The sequence below is a fragment of the Xyrauchen texanus genome, chromosome 27 (assembly GCF_025860055.1).
Source record: "Xyrauchen texanus isolate HMW12.3.18 chromosome 27, RBS_HiC_50CHRs, whole genome shotgun sequence".
Taxonomy (NCBI): Eukaryota; Metazoa; Chordata; class Actinopteri; order Cypriniformes; family Catostomidae; genus Xyrauchen; species Xyrauchen texanus.
Window position 1 is genome coordinate 24948728 of NC_068302.1, and position 18839 is coordinate 24967566.

Genomic DNA, 18839 nt, shown 5'->3' on the forward strand with positions numbered 1-18839 from the left:
GTCCACTCAGAAAAAAGAGGAATACTCTGGCCTTTATGATGCGGTCACACTAGGCATTAAGCATGCAAAATTATTTCAGACACTGCAGTCGTGATGAATAAATGTGCATTGTTGCTGCACTTGATGACTGGGCTAAAAGAGTATTACAAAGCAGTTATATTGTGCATGTGTCAAACATGTCCACATGGGATCTTGGTCAAAAGAGTGTACTTTGAAAGGCTGAGCGCTCGGCCATGTGCAAGATGGAACAGTGCGCAGAAGAAGGAAGTACCCTATACCCTAACCTTAAGGAGGTATGATCAAACATGAGCTTTCTGTTAGGATCAGCATCTGGTGGTACATCAACAAAACATGAGAAGTACTGTCATTATCACTTTATTGTAGAGTTTTTCTGACTTGGCAAGACTCAAAGTCTTGGCAAGGTGCACTGGACAATTCCAATTGCCAAAATTTAAGACAAAAATGAACTAAAGAATACCTATATTCTGGTAAAAAATTGACACCCCCAGCCACACTGGTCAAAAACTCAATGCTTTGTTGAATGTTTTTGTTATTATTGATAATCATGTTGAGTGTAGTGTACACTTTGTGACCCCTGCCTGGGATTAGAAACTGTGGCTGTAGGCCAGGATGGTAATGTTAGGACCACAGCAGGCATTGGCAGTCACGGTAAACGGCTCAATGGTGTCTAACGTCTGACAGTTCTGGCTGTCTGTTCTAACCAGGTAGGGTCAGTATGAGCTTCTAAAGCAGAAAAGTGAATGATCTGGATGGGTCTCTTTGGTGTGGGTGTTTTTTGTGGAATATTTTTAGTCAAGTCTCAGAATAGAGTTGACTGACATGACCTATAGTGGATGCTTTAAGGGTTTATAGAAACAAGGTTTAATTCCCTCCATATCCCGGTTTTATTAGGCGGCCTGATTGAACTCTGCAGGAGAGTCTGTTTTTGACAGCACTGGGAGAACCAGTAGGATTAAAACACTCCGGGGCAACAAATATACTCTTCTTTTAGTAATCCTACAGTTATTCACTCACCACTAACAGATATGTCTAAAGTTTTGAATATTCAATAAAAAAACCATTCTATTTTATTATATTAATTATATAAAATTTCAGTTCAATTTATGCTAGTTTAGTTTTTGTTAGCGATGCATCGATTGGCCGATAAAAGCAATTCGCTGTGTTATTGAATATAGGTTAACATTAAAATGGAGAGGAACAAACAGCACACAATTAAAAAAATCCTTGTGTGGAATTACTTTGAATTCAGTGACATTGACTGCAGAGTAGCAATTTGTAAGCTTTGGCTTGCTAGAATTTCATGAAATTGTGAACAAAAAGTACTCTCTGTACAATGCAAGGGAATGGTGGCTTGAATTTTGAAGGTCCAAAAATAACATAAAGGCAGCATAAAATTAATCCATAAGACTCTAGTGGTTAAATCTATATCTTCAGGAGTGATATGATTGTATGTGTGAGAAACAGATCAATATTTTGTCCTTTTTTAATATAAATTCTCCTCCCTGCCCAGTAGGTGGCGATATGCACAAAGAATGTGAATTGCCAAAAACAAAAGAAGAAGGTGTTTAATTATGTAGATGTAATTAATTATAAATTATTAAAAAAAATTGATTTAAAAAAACAACACTTTTTTTTTGTCATTATCGCTAACGGTATTGGCATATTTTGTTCTGAATAATTGGATATCAATATTTGAGGTTGGCACACAAATTTTATATCAGTGCATCCTTATTTTTGTTTTGTTTTCACTCTGTGACTGGTAAGTTGAGTTTTAGTTTATTCCATGTTTGCAGCAGAGGATGCACACTGTGTTTTTCTTTCTTTAGAAGATCAAACTATATATCAAATATAGTAAATAAGTAAACAGTTCACAACATCAAAATGAGTGTTATGAGATGTTATAAGCAGTTATTTTACTTTAATGTTATCTGGTGTGTAATCTCTAGCAAATGACGCTTTTTTCTTTTCAAGTGACTGTGATAATTGTTTTTCTTGATTCACAGTCTCCGCAGTTTTCAATCAAATTACTGTGTAATTTAACAATTTCTTTTACAAAAAAACATCTAATAAATATGCCTTACATTGTCACTCTTCATTCCAGCTCACTAAAGAATATTATCAATTTAGTTTATGAGAATAATTAGCAAGAAAACACACCGTTCAAAACAAGCTCCCATTCATTCCTATGGGAAGTTTTGCAGAGCTTGTCAGAGGGAGTGACTGTAACAAAGGGGGGCCAATGTTATTGACTCTTGAGATGTCTTGAGATGGGTCGCTCAAAACAAACAGAGGAATTAGTGCAACAAATACACAGTGTTTACAGTTTAAAATTAACCTATAAATGGCTTACTTATGACTGTCTCTGCATATTGAGCTGGGATTGGAGAAAGAGAAACACAGAAAAAGTTACATACCTCAGCTTTAAGTAATATAATTTATATACGGTTAACAACAGTAAATGTATTTGTCTAGTGTTATCACTATCTAGTGACATTTTTATATTTAATGAGAGCAGGTTGCAAAGATTTCATAGTTTGTAATATTCTGTGTATAAAAAATTTAAAATATATATTTGAGTTAGTTTTAGAGTTAGTTTAAAAAATATATTTTGTTTATTTATATATTTTTCCAGTTATTTAAGTCAACAACAAAATTATTTTAGTTTGCATTAACAATTGCACTGGTGTACACCCCACATTGGTATAAGGGAATGGTGGAATACAGAAAGAGAGAAAGTAAAAGGAAGGTTGGTCAGGTTGGTGAGTGGTTAATTTATTGGTTCACTCGTCACCTCCCATACCCTCATGTCTGTTGTAAGACTCTGCAGAAACCTTCCCCCTCCACAATCCTGTGTGTAGAACCGCATTGGTGAAACACCAGTTGTAACAATACACAGGCACACACAGGCCAGGGGCAGCCACCACAGATAGGGACCATGAGCTGTGGCTATGACTTTCCCAGGGTAAGTGCCTCATAACTCTCTCTTCCATCCTCTACAGCAGGACACCGCAATAAGAACTCACAAATATTTTGTGAATTACATTTTTCTGTGGTATTCAGTGGTTTTGGAAATATATCTGTTTTTTTAGTAGATATATTGGGGGAAATGTGAATAATTTTTGCTGATTTAACTAGTAACTTCTACACTCATTGTCACTGTAAAGAACATGATTTATTTTAAGAGTTAGAAGTATAATTGTAGACGCATCATTTCATCTATTTTATATTATTATAATACTAATTCAGTTCATACTTTTGTACTATTCAGCTCTGATCTAATTGAACTGACCTTTCAAACATCCTTTGAATTTGTCAATTTGCCAAATTGATTTGCTAATATCACATTAAATTTGGCAAACAAAAATGAGCCCTGTGTAGTGTGCTGTACTGGTAGTAAATTTAGCACTCACATCTGCCAAAATACCCTTTTTTGAATGATATGAAGCTAAATCACTATCATATAGTCACAAGCAAATATCGTATAGGCTTAATTTTTTATATATACACAGGAAGTTCTCAGTTCCTTTTATTTTGTGTAGGAAGGTTTGAGGCATCATTTGATGGTTTTTCAATGATTGATTTAGCCTGATTTCTAAGCCATAGACTGAATTACTAGAATATGATTGAGTAAATTCTGACTGATCTGTGTCAGAACAGAGGTATTCAGGGAACAGTGACTGTTTACTAAACCCGACATAAATGTCAGAATTACAACCAGCCACAGTCATGAGTTTTTAGTAAACTATGCCTTTTGACACTGTCCTTCATGAAGTCAACCTTTGGGGCATGATGTTTCATCTCATGGTCAAAGATTTAACATAATTCACTGAGTCTCTGGACTATGACAGTACATTCCCAGGCTGTTAAAAAGAAATACTATAATGTGCAATTTGATAATTAAACTGACAGTACAATGAAACAGCTGAAAGTACTGTTAATGGTAATGAGGTAAAGATATCTCTTTGTCTGCGTCTTTCGGCTATTCTCTCGTCTCGGCTATTCTCTCATCACTGTCCAGTTATTTCAGGCACTTGCAGTTCAAAGCTCTGCCTTGGGGTCACACTCCCACTTTACAACAGAATTTTTTTTATCCCTCCAATTTCCTTGAAACATCAGCTGTGTGTTATGTCAACTTCATTGGCATGTCTCGCAGTTTTGTGTCTAAACATGGCTAAACTCAGGACTTGTGTGCTGTCTGGAAGATGTTAGATAACAGATAAAACGATTCATGAATGTGATCGTTTTTGAGATTGGAACTTATATTGTAGACTGTTTTGAGTTAAGCACAACTGTGTAGTGGGTGACTGTAAATCAGACTGATATCTGAAGTCATGTGCAGTGTGTTGAACAATTTCAGGAAAATCTTCCCATAGGAAAGGAAAATCACAAATGCTTCTCCTAGACTGCAATGAGATTAAAAGGAGACTTTAGTATTTCAAGGCTCTTGCTTCTCTGATTTTTTTCCTTTGAAAAAGACCCCAGCTAAAATCGTGGTTACAATAATGTACTTACAATGGACGTGAATGGGGCCAGTCCATAAACATTAAAATACACACTAGCTGGGTTTCCATCAATGTATTTTTATGCACATTTTGGGATGTTGCATAAATACTGCTGGATGAAAACACCAAGATGCGAATAAAATCTCCAAAATATGCATAAAAAAAGTCTACGCTTGCTTGAGGTGGATTCATTTTTTCTTTGACATGTACAAATGTGCATAATCTATGATGAAAAAACATTTACCAAATAAACTCCTACTGAATTAATTAGGAATACAAAATGCGCATCAAAAAAAGTAATGTGACTGAATAATTAACTTATAACTGGACTAACCAGAGATCTGGTTAGATCTGCACAGCAAAGACATAAGGAAGGAGGAATGCACACATATATAGTGCTCATAGAACTTGAGACAAAGTTCTTTAGAGTGTTTTGTCTGTGTGCCCGACACTGCAAGCATTTTATTAATAAAAGAGTCACATCCTGTGTCCGAAACTGCATACTGTATGTACTGTATATGACAAAGGACGTACTACTTGGCCAGTAAAATGGTAGGTTCTTTTACATGTGTACTGACCCGTGACCCAAACATATTACGTGAGAACAACAACCACGGAAACAATCCACTCTGGTTTTGTTAAACAAACACCATTTAAGCTCAAGAAACTATGTTTGCATATATCACTTAGAGTTGAAAAGAGCCGTTTACCCCTGTTCTTTTAAATCCAGCGTTTTGAACGTGATGTTTCCTCAGCTCCCAAGGGATTATAGGATCTAGAGTGCATCGATCCGCACTTCAGGATCTTGCTGGAAATAGTTGGTCATCTGGGTAGTTCTCACTTACTGATTCACGAATACTGAGGATTTGGACATACTCCATTGGCATAGTGTTTTTGGCATACTACATAGTAGGGATGTATGGATATTCAGACACTGTGTACGTGGCTACAGTTTCTCCGGAAGTGACGATTTTGTTCTTTGATCACATAGAATGGAAACGCAGCTTTATTCACATATTGTTCTTGCAATATTTTTTTCTTCCATTTTCATATAATTTAAATGCACGACTTGAATGGAAACATAGCTAGTGTTTAAAAATGATAGCCACATGATCTAAACATTATATGCGTTAACATGATTTTAGTGTGATAAAGTCGCCTACAAACCGTATCTGTGTAAAGTTATATCCAAAATCACAATTTTGTTGTCATGAAGCTGTAAAACGGGTAAATCCCTGATTTTATCACACTAAAATCATGTTAACACATATAATGTTTACATCTTGTGGCTATACTTTTGAAACAGCTTGTATTTTACTGTTAATGGACTGTTCCCATTCACTTCCAAAGCAACTTATTGCAACCGCATTTCTTATAAAAAAAAATTCGCTTGAAAAAAATTTAAACGAGGGATGTTTTGCTTTAGAAAGTACCAGATTCATGGGTGCTGCTGAACTGTCTAGCACTGTTTCGCAGGGATGTGGTAGTCTGATCCTTTAAACATTATCCCCTAGATGAAATCTCAAGTTTTATATACTGTACCACACAGATAGAAGGGCAGCCCTCTCAATTTTTCTCTGGTCTGCGCTTAAACAATAAACATTGAATAGATGCTCTGGTTATAACCACATAATAACTCAACATAAATGCATCTTCTCTGTTTTCTCCTGTCTGGAATGCACACTCATTTGAATGTAAATTAAGGTCACTGGATGGAGGTTACCTCAGCTAATGGTTGTTTTACATATTACCTTGTGAATGGACACAGTGTTTTTTCTTTTTCTTTTAAAGAGTGGATGCCAGGAAAGTGATGCAACAGTGACAGGAAGTTTTTTTTGTGCTTTACCTGCAACCCTCCCCATCCTCCCTTCTATTTTAGACATATGATTCATCAGCCATACATCAGGTTTTTGCCATGTTATGTGAAACAATGTGGTGTTGTAATACTACTGCATTGTTTCTACATGATAACTTTAGCTGCCTCTGTCAGCCTATGTGAATTTTGAGCTTGCAAATTTCAGATCATATAGATCATCAGATCATGGTTTCTCCCAGCCTAGTTTTAAACTTTTCAGTTCTGGGTTCAGTTCTCACTGGTCAGGCTGGGAAACCAGAACAGCAAAACCAGCAGAACACAAGCCTTGTCATCTTGATTCAGCTATGGCTGGTTATAACTGCTTTTTATTTAGTACAGCATACACAGCAGCTTATTTAAAAGTTGATACTCTATAATATTAGTTTCATCTTCATCCTCCACAAAACAAGAATGCACACAAATCCACCGCACACAGCATTAAGCCAGCAAGTAATCACACATCCCATGAATATTTAAAGTTTTGCATTATTAAAATATCTGGAATAAGACTGAAATCCCCTGATGAGATCTCTGTTCCCCACATCTGTTATGTAATTGTCAAATGTTTCAATAGAGCGGTGAGCGGATGCTATTTATAGCTTCCTTTTGGTCTATATTTAGACTGTACATGTACAGTACAAGCCATCCTGTTCTCTGGAGTATTGTTATCTATTTAATTTTCAGTAGTTTTGTTTCAAAGTATAACTACAAAGGGATACAAACATTGGTTGAATTAAAACTATTCTAGATAAAGTCAGATCAAATTTAAAACAAAATGAACACCATTTATATTAAGTTCTAACTTATCAAGGTTAATGTTGTATGATGTAATACTTGCTATATTACCAGTAAGTTGTCTTGCTTTAATTATTAAATACTTACATGTGTAAAAGGTGACTCAATACTTTGGATGTTGAATTGTGCTAATTTTTACTTTGCACTGCTTCAAAGCTATGTACAGCAACAACAACAAAACATGTTTTTCTCCCCATCCTCTCTTTTTCCATACCTCCATCTTACTTCAGCAGATTCAGTTTGCCAACCAAGAGGACAAACAGGAGTTCAGCAAGTTCCCAACAAAGACTGGCCGTCGCTCCCTGTCTCGCTCCATCTCTCAGTCCTCCACAGACAGCTACAGCTCAGGTCTGTCCCACATTCACCCTCACCGCAGGCCAAGCATATAGCTGATACACACAACACACAAATGCACACATCAATGTACAGTATTTCCATTTGTTTTAAAGAAGAAAAGCACAAGCACCCTTTTCATATCATTTAAAACTATTCTAGTTGTCAAACTTGGAACATGTCAGTAGTTGATGTGATGAACTACACTCGTTGCTCTGCTTGGACACTTGAGTGAACTTGACGTTAATTGATTTCATACATCCACTCTAAGTCCTCGTGGTGGTGTAGTGACTCGCCTCAATCTGGGTGGCGGAGGAAGAATCTCAGTTGCCTCTGTGTCTGAGACAGTCAATCCGTGCATCTTATCACGTGGTTTGTTAAGCGCATTACTGCAGAGACATAGCACGTGTGGAGGCTTCACGCTATTCTCCGCGGTATTCACGCACAACTCACCACGCGCCCCACCTAGAGTGATAACCACATAATAGTGACCATGAGGAGGTTTCCCCATGTGACTCTACCCTCCCTAGCAACCGGGCCAATTTGGTTGCTTAAGAGACCTGGCTGGAGTCACACAGCAAGCCCTGGATTCGAACTCGTGACTCCAGGGGTGGTAGTCAGCATCAATACTCGCTGAGCTACCCAGGCCCCCTTTGGACCAGTTAGTTAAAGAAATAGCAAAATGGTTCAGAAGAGTGAAGTTATCCTTAGAAAAGCTCTGCATTTGTTTGGAGATGCTACTTGGTTTGATATTTTGTGTCAATACCGTGACATTCATACGTTTAATGTGTGTCTTTCTTAAAGGAATATTCTGGGTCCAATACTAGTAAAGACTAGTGCATAATGCTGATTACCACCAAAAAATTATTTTGACTTGCCCTTCTCTCCTTTTCTTTATAAAAAGAAACAAATTCTGGGTTACAGTTAGGCACATACAATAGAAGTGAATTTGACCAATCTGTAAATGTTAAAAAGCTCTTTTTTTTAAAATATAGCTACAACTTAAACAATATTTGTGTTAACATGATTTTAGTGTGATAAAATCGCTTACTAACTTTTTCTGTGTAAAGTTTACTACTTCAATGCCATGACGATGTAATGTCAACAAACACAAAACTAATGTCCATCCATCCATCCATCGTCAACCGCTTATCCTGTGTACAGGGTCACGGGGGGTTGGAGCCTATCCCAGCTAACATTGGGCGAAAGGCGGGGGACACCCTGGATAGCACAAAACTAATGTAAAAAATAAAAATTTAAATAACTTTACAGGTCAAATAATACATGTGTTTTAAGAGAATGTAAGTGATTTTATGAAATCTTCACATATTTTTTAACCCTCCAGAAATTGGTTCCATTCACTTCAATTGTACAAGCCTCACGGTAACTTAGATTTTTGCTAGATTTTTTTACAATGTTTTATCCAACATTATGCCACAAATGCTGTAGACTGAGCTTAACATGTGTTGAACCCAGAACATTCCTTAAAATGTCAAAAAAAAAAAAAAAAAAAAGAAGCAGTAACACCATAAAACTTGAAATCATGCAGTTTGAGTATATATATATATATATATATATATATATATATATATATATATATATAGTATTTCTAACTTCAAATCAGCAAAAATATTTTTTATTGCTGAGACTGCTAATTTTTTGTCCATGCTAGTTCATGTGTTGTGTAATGTAATCCCAGGCCAGCTTAAAAAGAGAGCCACAGACTTTTAGTAGCATTGGCCCTGGATCAGTCAAATTCACATTCCTAAATTATTTGTAATACCAACAAAAGTAAAGGATAAACATTCCTACATGTTTGTGACTACAGATGCACACCCTGCCCTCAAAACAGTAGACTGCTCACAAAAAGACGTTACAAAATGATTTGGCAAGATCACAAAAATAGATAGTTAATGCAAAATTTGTCCATGGATTAAAAATACTACATTTGAATAATGGAAGATATTTGTCTTAGGTCCTGGTCACCATTTCTTTTAAGTATATATTTTTTAATAATAATACAAAATAAAATTCTCATTTCTTTCAGTAGTTGTGTTAAAACTAAATGTCCAAATATTCCATGTAGCTACAAATCTAATAATTGTAAAAGTATTAGCAAAATACTGTTTTACAGTATAGTATGTCACACTGCAGGATATGCCAAGTTCCCAAAATTATATAATGTTGTACATTTTGGAAATGTTTTGATATGTTATTCCATCGTTAAGTACTTGATGTGGTATGCTTGGGGTGAATTTGATATGCCCTAAGCATAAATATATGCCTCATTGTTTATCTCATATGTAAACTATGCCTCCATGCCTTTGTAGCGGCCTCATACACTGATAGTTCAGATGATGAGACGTCTCCTCGTGAGAAAAGCCAAGTCAACTCAAAGGGCAGCAGTGACTTCTGCGTCAAGAACATTAAACAGGCAGAGTTTGGTCGACGGGAGATTGAAATTGCAGAGCAAGGTAAGGAGATTTACTTCTTTATGCCTTTTTTTGTGTCAGAATTGCTTTAAGATAGTTGATGACATACTGTCATTATTTCTTCCCCTCACGTTGTTCCAAACCCATATTACTTTCTTTCTTCCATGGAACACAAAAGATGTTAGGCAGTATGTTAGCTTCAGTCACCATTCACTTTCATTGCAACTTTTTTCCACACTGTAAGTGAATGGTGACTGAGGATGTCATTCTGCCAAGCCTTCATTTGTGTTCCACAGAGGAAAGAAAATAATATTGGGTTGGTAACACACGAGAGTGAGTTAATGATGATAGAATTTTCATTTTTGGGTGAACTATCCCTTTAATGTAAACACATTGGCATTACTTCTAGCTTGGCTGATATTCTGACATATTTTGTGTCATAGTCAAATTCTGTAAATTAATGTGAACAGTTTAGTAAAATACTATTGACTAAGGACATCTGTTGTACCTGTTGTACACAAGCACAGGTGTTGAATAAGTGCTGTCAAGCGGACTGTTGGGTTACAGCTGCCGTTGTCAGGAATAGTCATTGGTCAAGATCTCAATACCTCTACCACAGTCACTCTTTCCCACTGTCCTTTTGGACCTAATAATAAAATGTTTGCCCTCATGCCTTTCATAATAAAGTTCCCTCTAAATCCACAGACATGTCTGCACTCATTTCCCTGCGGAAGCGAGCCCAAGGGGAGAAACCCCTCGCTGGGGCTAAAGTGGTTGGCTGTACCCACATCACTGCACAGACTGCAGTAGGTTCATTTCTACTAACTCTGCAGGGCCACACTTATTTGCAACATAGTCTTTAAATGTAAAACTGTTACAGTTCTTTCATTTTTGGACAAATAGTGTGCTGTTACTGTACAAACTTGACTTTTAGAGCCTAATTTTGGTATATTGAAATTTGTGATAGACCAATAACTTATAAATTGTGTACAATAAGTGTTAATTTCATTTCAGCTATTTTGTGTTCATTTTATTATATATATATATATACAGTATCTCACAAAAGTGAGTACACCCCTCACATTTTTGTAAATATTTGAATTATACAATAGTGTACATTGTGTTGTTTAGTAGTATGGCGTTTAACGATAAATCATTCTGAGACTCTAATCTTTTGCCTCAAACAAGTTTCAATGTAAAAACTTAATTAGGTTTCTTATCAGATGTAGTTTTGTTGGCATTTCTCCCAAAGACAAACTGTGCAGTTATTGGCTCCATCTTGTTTTGGCACAAATTTGTCAAAAGTTAACTCTATAAACAGCACATAATCTTTTGAACTGAGATCAGTCTTTTTAAATGAATTTAAATTATGCATTGCACGCTTGTGTACATGGGGTTGCATGAGGATATATATATATATACTCACCTAAAGGATTATTAGAAACACCTGTTCAATTTCTCATTAATGCAATTATCTAATCAACCAATCACATGGCAGTTGCTTCAGTGCATTTAGGGGTGTGGTCCTGGTCAAGACAATCTCCTGAACTCCAAACTGAATGTCAGAATGGGAAAGAAAGGTGATTTAAGCAATTTTGAGCATGGCATGGTTGTTGGTGCCAGACGGGCCGGTCTGAGTATTTCACAATCTGCTCAGTTACTGGGATTTTCACCCACAACCATTTCTAGGGTTTACAAAGAATGGTGTGAAAAGGGAAAAACATCCAGTATGCGGCAGTCCTGTGGGCGAAAATCCCTTGTTGATGCTAGAGGTCAGAGGAGAATGGGCTGACTGATTCAAGCTGATAGAAGAGCAACTTTGCCTGAAATAACCACTCGTTACAACCGAGGTATGCAGCAAAGCATTTGTGAAGCCACAACACGCACAACCTTGAGGCGGATGGGCTACAACAGCAGAAGACCCCACCGGGTACCACGCGTCTCCACTACAAATAGGAAAGAGAGGCTACAATTTGCAAGAGCTCACCAAAATTGGACAGTTGAAGACTGGAAAAATGTTGCCTGGTCTGATGAGTCTCGATTTCTGTTGAGACATTCAGATGGTAGAGTCAGAATTTGGCATAAACAGAATGAGAACATGGATCCATCATGCCTTGTTACCACTGTGCAGGCTGGTGGTGGTGGTGTAATGGTGTGGGGGATGTTTTCTTGGCACACTTTAGGTCCCTTAGTGCCAATTGGGCATCGTTTATATACCACGGCCTACCTGAGCATTGTTTCTGACCATGTCCATCCCTTTATGGCCACCATGTACCCATCCTCTGATGGCTACTTCCAGCAGGATAATGCACCATGTCACAAAGCTCGAATCATTTCAAATTGGTTTCTTGAACATGACAATGAGTTCACTGTACTAAAATGGCCCCCACAGTCACCAGATCTCAACCCAATAGAGCATCTTTGGGATATGGTGTAACGGGAACTTCGTACCCTGGATGTGCATCCCACAAATCTCCATCAACTGCAAGATGCTATCCTATCAATATGGGCCAACATTTCTAAAGAATGCTTTCAGCACCTTGTTGAATCAATGCCACGTAGAATTAAGGCAGTTCTGAAGGCGAAAGGGGGTCAAACACAGTATTAGTATGGTGTTCCTAATAATCCTTTAGGTGAGTGTAGATATATAATTGGCCATTACAAATTGGTTGACCACAAGTTTAGATATTTTGACCATGCAGCTGTATGCTGAAAAGATTTAGATATATGCTATGCCAAATACCTTAGTTACCCTTAAGGCTAATGTATGCTTTGCATTTTGAAATGTCATGCTGGTTTCTTTCAGGTCTTGATCGAGACACTTGTGGCTCTGGGCGCTCAGTGTCGCTGGACTGCATGTAACATTTACTCCACTCAGAATGAAGTGGCAGCAGCTTTGGCAGAGAGCGGTAAACAGACCTATTAACATCTACTGTTGACTTAACTACCAATTCTAACCTGGCTAAACTATTTAATTTGGTCTGTCATTCTGAACTCACTTTTCATCTGTCATATGTTTTCTTTAAAGGCGTGTCTGTTTTCGCCTGGAAAGGAGAATCAGAAGACGACTTCTGGTGGTGCATTGATCGCTGTGTCAACATGGAGAGCTGGCAGGCAAACATGGTATAGAGCTCTGAGCTAAAGATTTTATAAGAACTGAATCAGTATTTAATCTCCAAAACAATTATCAGGATCCCTTTGTGTTTACCAAGGTTGTGTGCCATTTAGAATTGAATTAAGAATGCTTTTTAAATATGAATTTGAATTGGATTTTAATCCAATTATTATGTTATAATATACACAACAAATGGGGTTTCCCCTTCTGTCGCTCTCTCCACGTTGTGTCAGAGAAGCGACACTAGAGGTCTCTCTTGAGCGCCGATATTCACCTCTGAACTATGAAAAAAGGCCAATGAGAGTTGGCAACCAGTATTTGCATGTCCCGCCCCCGGACATACGGGTATTTAAGCAGCGCAAATACGGGAGTTCATTCAGAAAATTTCTTCGGAGCCGATGGTCGTGTTTGCAGACTGCTGCGTTCTACACACCGAGTTCCTGCTATCCTCTGCTGCATGCTGTTGGATTCTACGGAGCACAACAGCGGCTTTCTCCTGTTTGCACGGCTGTGCACTTCCTGCCCCTGAGCGCATCGACAGTTGCAGATAAGAAAGATCTCTCACGAGTTCTTTCATTCATAAAAGAGTGATTTTATTTAAAAGAGTAATTTCCTCTAAAAGAGCAAAAAACACAGCGGCGTTGAACGTCCTTTTAAGGACGCGTCTTTATAAAGATGCCTTTCCGCCCCTGTGTTGTTCCTGGATGCGGTAGAGTACTCTCCGCTTCCGACGGCCACAGGCGTTGTCTCGTGTGTCTGGGCAGTGATCACACTGAGGCTGCGTTTGTGGATGGGTCATGTTCTCATTGCGAGAACATGACCATGACAACGTTGCGGTCGCGGCTTGCTTACAACCATAAGCAAGCCACTCCAGCCGTCCCCCGCGTCGCTCCTTCTTCCCACGGGATTGAGGACGATGCGGCTGGCGATGGAGGCGATTCGGGGATGGCAGCGGGTGCAGCTCCGCCGGGTACGCCCCCTCGGACCACCCGCGCCCCAGCACGCTCGTTGACTCCCGTCCCCGCTTGAGGTGGCGGCGAATCGCCTCACAGCCAGTCTGCCTACCCTCTTGCGATGGAAGCAGATGAGTTCGCCGCGACATTGGAGGGCGTGGGCTCTGATGCTGAGGGCTCCTCTGGGCTGCCGCATTTGGGCTTGCACGCCCAGGAGGAGGCCGACGCACAGATGTCTGATATGCTTTCCCGGGCAGCCAACAGCGTGGGCCTGGATTGGAACCCTCCATCCTCCCCACAGCCATCACGGCTGGACGATTGGTTCTTGGGCGTGGGGCGCTGCTCACAGCCTCACCCCCCCTGGTTCCTTTCTTCCCGGAGGTGCATGATGAGCTGACGTCTTCGTGGAGAGCACCCCTCTCCACTCGTCGCACCGCCACCTGCTCATCCGCCCTCGCCACCCTCGACGGCGGAGCGCGCCACGGGTACACGGAGATCCCCCAGGTGGATAGAGCTGTTGCGCTCCACTTATGTCCCGGAAGCACTACCACCTGGCGGGGCCGCCCTGTACTCCCTTCCCGGTCCTGTAGAGCAACATCCTCGCTCACCGCGAAGGCCTACAGTGCTACCGGACGCGCCGCTTCCGCCCTGCATGCCATGGCTCTCCTGCAGGTCCACCAAGCCAAGGCACTTCGCAACATGCACGGGGGTGGCCCTGATCCCGACATGCTGCAGGAACTGCGCTCAGCGACCGACCTCGCCCTGAGAGCGACGAAGGTCACAGCGCAGGCACTCGGGCAGGCGATGGCCACTCTGGTGGTCCAGGAACGTCAGCAATGGCTGGACTTGGTTGAGATGCGTGAAGCTGACAAGACTCGCTTCCTCAACGCCCCTGTCTCCCAGTTCGGCCTCTTCGGCGACACCGTTGAGGACTTTGCCCAGCAGTTCTCCCTGGTGAAGAAGCAGACGGAGGCAATTTCGCACATCATGCCGCGCCGCAAGCTTGCCGCCACGGCCCAGGCCCCACCTGCTCGCCGAGGGCGTCCTCCCGCGGCCAAAAGACCTTCTGCTCCGCCCCAACCTGGGCCCAGCTCTCAGCCCCGGCGTCGAGCAAACCGCAGGAAGCGTACGCCCCCTGCCTCACGGACCCCTTCGAGGACCCGGAAGGCTCCCAAGCGTCCCTGAGACAGCGGACCCAGAGGACGAGAAGTTAGCTCCGGAGGTGGTAAGACCGCTCCGTCCCCCGGTGGAGGGCCGGGAGGAGAATCTTTTGTTTTTTCATTTGCCGCTGACGGGGGCTGCGGTACCCAAATTCTCAATAAAAGAGCTATTTCCTTTACCTCTGGGTCACATGGCCCGCAAATGCCGTTCTCACGGCACTTTGCTTTCAGGCCTCAACAGTCTCGGCGCCCAGGATGCGGTGCTTCCGCCCTCAGCCCCACGACTGTTCCCCGGCCGGCCGGTTCAGACGAGTCCAGAGGATGCCAGCATCAGACCTCCTCCTCAGTCACGAACCCGCCCCCTGCCGGGTGCGCGGAACAAGGTAAGTGCTTTGAGTTTATTCTCAGCACCAGAGCCTCGGGACGCCACAGCGCCTCCCGACGCCGCGTTACCTGTTCCGCACCGCTGCGAAGCCCCGCCGGGTACGTCCAAAATACTTGTCCCCTTGGTGCCCCTAGCACGGAGCTTAGAGGCATGGCTTTCACTGCCCAGCTCGTCACGGTGGCTGCACCGGACCATCCGACTCGGTTACGCAATTCAGTTTGCCAGGTCTCCGCCCCCCTTCGTGGGCGTTTGTTCCTCCGCAGTGCACGGCGAAAATGCCCACTCCCTGCGCGAGGAAATTGCCTCCCTTCTAATCAAGGACGCGATAGAGCCTGTCCCTCCGACCGAAACGAAGAAGGGTTTCTACAGCCCTTACTTCGTTGTACCCAAGAAAGGCGGCGGCATACGACCGATCTTGGACCTGCGAGTTTTCAATCGGACCTTGTCCAAACTCCCGTTCAAAATGCTTACCCAGAAACAAATTCTATCTGGCGTCCGGCATCTAGATTGGTTCGCAGCTGTAGACCTGAAGGACGCGTACTTCCACATCTCAATTCGCCCTCGACATCGACCCTTTCTACGGTTCGCGTTCGACGGCCAGGCGTATCAGTACAAGGTCCTCCCCTTCGGCCTGTCTCTGTCCCCCCGCTCCTCTTGCCCCGCTACGAGGGGCGGGCATACGCATACTCAGTTACCTCGACGATTGGCTTATTTTGGCCTCCTCGCAGGAATTACTATGCGCACACAGAGACCAGGTGCTCGAGCACCTCGGCCGTTTAGGGTTTCAGGTCAACTGGGAAAAGAGCAAGCTCACCCCGGTCCAGAGCATCTCTTTTCTCGGTTTGGAGTTAGACTCAGTCTCAATGACAGCACGTCTCTCCAACGAGCGTGCTCAGTCAGTGCTGGAATGCCTCGCTTCTTTCAAACCAGGCACCGTGGTCCCTTTGAAACGTTTCCAACGGCTCCTGGGGCATATGGCATCCTCCGCAGCGGCCGCGCCACTGGGTCCTGAGCATGGCACCACAGCACACACGGCGTGGAAGTTACCCCCGCCTGCCGCCAAACCTTCAAACCCTGGACAGACCTCTGCTTTCTATGGGCAGGAGTACCCTTGCAGCAGGTGTCCCGTCGCGTTCTGGTTACAACCGACGCCTCCAAATTGGGTTGGGGCGCCATGTGCAACAGGCGCGCAGCCGCAGGCCGGTGGAACCGAGGGCTGCTGCGCTGGCACATCAACTGCCTAGAGCTGCTGGCCGTTTTTCTTGCCCTGAAGAAATTTCTTCCGTTGATTCGTGGCAAGCATATCCTAGTCAGGACAGACAGCACCACGGTGGTGGCCTACATAAACCACCAAGGCGGAGTACGCTCCCTCCACATGTCACAGCTCGCCCGTCGTCTCCTCCTTTGGAGTCAGCAGCGACTGGAGTCACTGCGCGCCACTCACATCCCCGGCAACCTCAATGTGATAGCGGACGCGCTGTCAAGGCAAAACTTGCCCGGTGGAGAGTGGAGGCTCCACCCCCAATCGGTCCAGCTGATTTGGGACAGGTTTGGCAAGGCCCAGGTAGACCTGTTTGCCTCCCAGGAAACCTCCCACTGTCCGCTCTGGTATGCCCTCACAGAGGCTCCCCTTGGGACAGATGCTCTGGCGCACAGCTGGCCCGCGGGGCTGCGCAAGTACGCTTTTCCCCCAGTGAGCCTTCTTGCACAGGTGCTATGCAAGGTCAGGGAGGACAAGGAGCAAGTCACTCTGGTGGCCCCCTACTGGCCCAACCGGACGTGGTTTTCGGATCTCATGCTCCTCATGACAGCCCCTCCCTGGCGAATTCCCCTGAGGAAGGACCTTCTTTCTCAGGGACAGGGCACGCTCTGGCATCCGCATCCAGACCTCTGGAACCTCCACGTCTGGTCCCTGGACGGGACGCGGAGGATCTAGCCGGCCTACCTTCGGCCGTCATAGACACTATTAACCAAGCCAGAGCCCCTTCGACCAAGCATCTTTACACCCTGAAGTGGCGTCTGTTCGCGGACTGGTGTTCTTCCCGAGCCGAAGACCCGCAGAAGTGCGCAGTTAGGTCAGTGCTCATGTTTCTTCAGGAGAGGCTGGAGAGGAGGCTGTCCCCCTCCACCCTCAAGGTGTATGTTGCGCTTATCGTGACCCACCATGACTACGGTAGACGGCAAGTCTCTTGGTAAGCACGACTTAATCGTCAGGTTCCTAAAAGGTGCCCGGAGGATGACTCCCTCCCGGCCTAACCTGTTTCCCTCCTGGGATCTCTCGGTCGTCCTTATGGGACTCCGGAGACCCCCCTTCGAGCTGCTTGACTCAGTTGGACTCAGGGCCCTCTCTCTCAAGACCGCCCTGCTGATCGCGCTTGCTTCCATCAAGAGGGTCGGGGACCTGCATGCGTTCTCTGTTAGCGACGCTTGCCTGGAGTTCGGTCCGGCGGACACTTTCGTGATCCTAAGACCGTGACCGGGCTACAGGCCCAAGGTTCCTACCACACCCTTCAGGGATCAGGTGGTGAACCTGCAAGCACTGCCCCGGGAGGAGGCAGACCCAGCCCTTTCACTGCTGTGTCCAGTACGTGCCTTACGTATTTATCTGGACTGCACACAGAGCACCAGACACTCTGAGCAGCTCTTCGTCTGCTTTGGGGGACAGCAGAAAGGGAATGCTGTCTCCAAGCAGAGACTCGCCCACTGGGTTGTCGACGCCATTTCCCTGGCTTATCACACCCAGGCCGTGCCCCCCCCTTTGCGGGTCCGAGCCCACTCCACCAGGAGTGTTGCGTCCTCGTGGGCACTGGCTAGGGGCACTGCCCTAGCAGACATTTGTAGAGCAGCGGGCTGGGCAACACCTAACACTTTTGCGAGATTCTACAATCTCCGAGTTGAGTCAGTATCGTCCGTGTTCTCTCAGGTACCGAGCCCGTGAGAACTTCGGTGGCACGTCCATGATCTGACCGGGTGAATCGCTTGCACCCAGCGCCTTCCCCTAACCAGAGGAAACAGTGCGCCTTCATTCCCAGGAGATCCCAGGTTTGGACACTGGTTGACTCCTCCCTAGCCCTCGTGGGTCGCAGTTCTCGCGGAGGAACTCGCCGACCCAAACCACTGCGTGGTACCGCAAGCTACCCTGTACTGGTATAGGTGCCCCACAGGTAAGGCCTCCTGTCCGGACTCCCCTGTGTGTAAAACCACGGTTCTGTCCCCTCACGAGTTGACTCCGTGTTTCCCTTAGGCAGTTACAGCTGCCTCGGTTGCCGTGCTGTATGCTTCCCCCCT

General features: G+C 43.6%; 1 protein-coding gene across 7 annotated transcripts in view; it reads left to right on the plus strand.

The window, feature by feature from the left end:
- Positions 1-18839, plus strand: part of LOC127621140 (S-adenosylhomocysteine hydrolase-like protein 1) — a 35294-nt gene that overhangs the window by 7960 nt on the left and 8495 nt on the right. For 2 of the 7 annotated variants that reach the window (XM_052094624.1, XM_052094623.1), the window contains exons 2-6: positions 7407-7521; positions 9837-9980; positions 10644-10744; positions 12745-12847; positions 12967-13061. In XM_052094624.1, coding sequence (XP_051950584.1) covers positions 7407-7521; positions 9837-9980; positions 10644-10744; positions 12745-12847; positions 12967-13061 — 558 coding nt within the window. Of the gene's footprint in view, positions 1-2858; positions 2984-7403; positions 7522-9836; positions 9981-10643; positions 10745-12744; positions 12848-12966; positions 13062-18839 lie in introns of those variants that run through there. The other 5 variants (XM_052094622.1, XM_052094621.1, XM_052094627.1 and 2 more) reach the window with 4 other exon arrangements.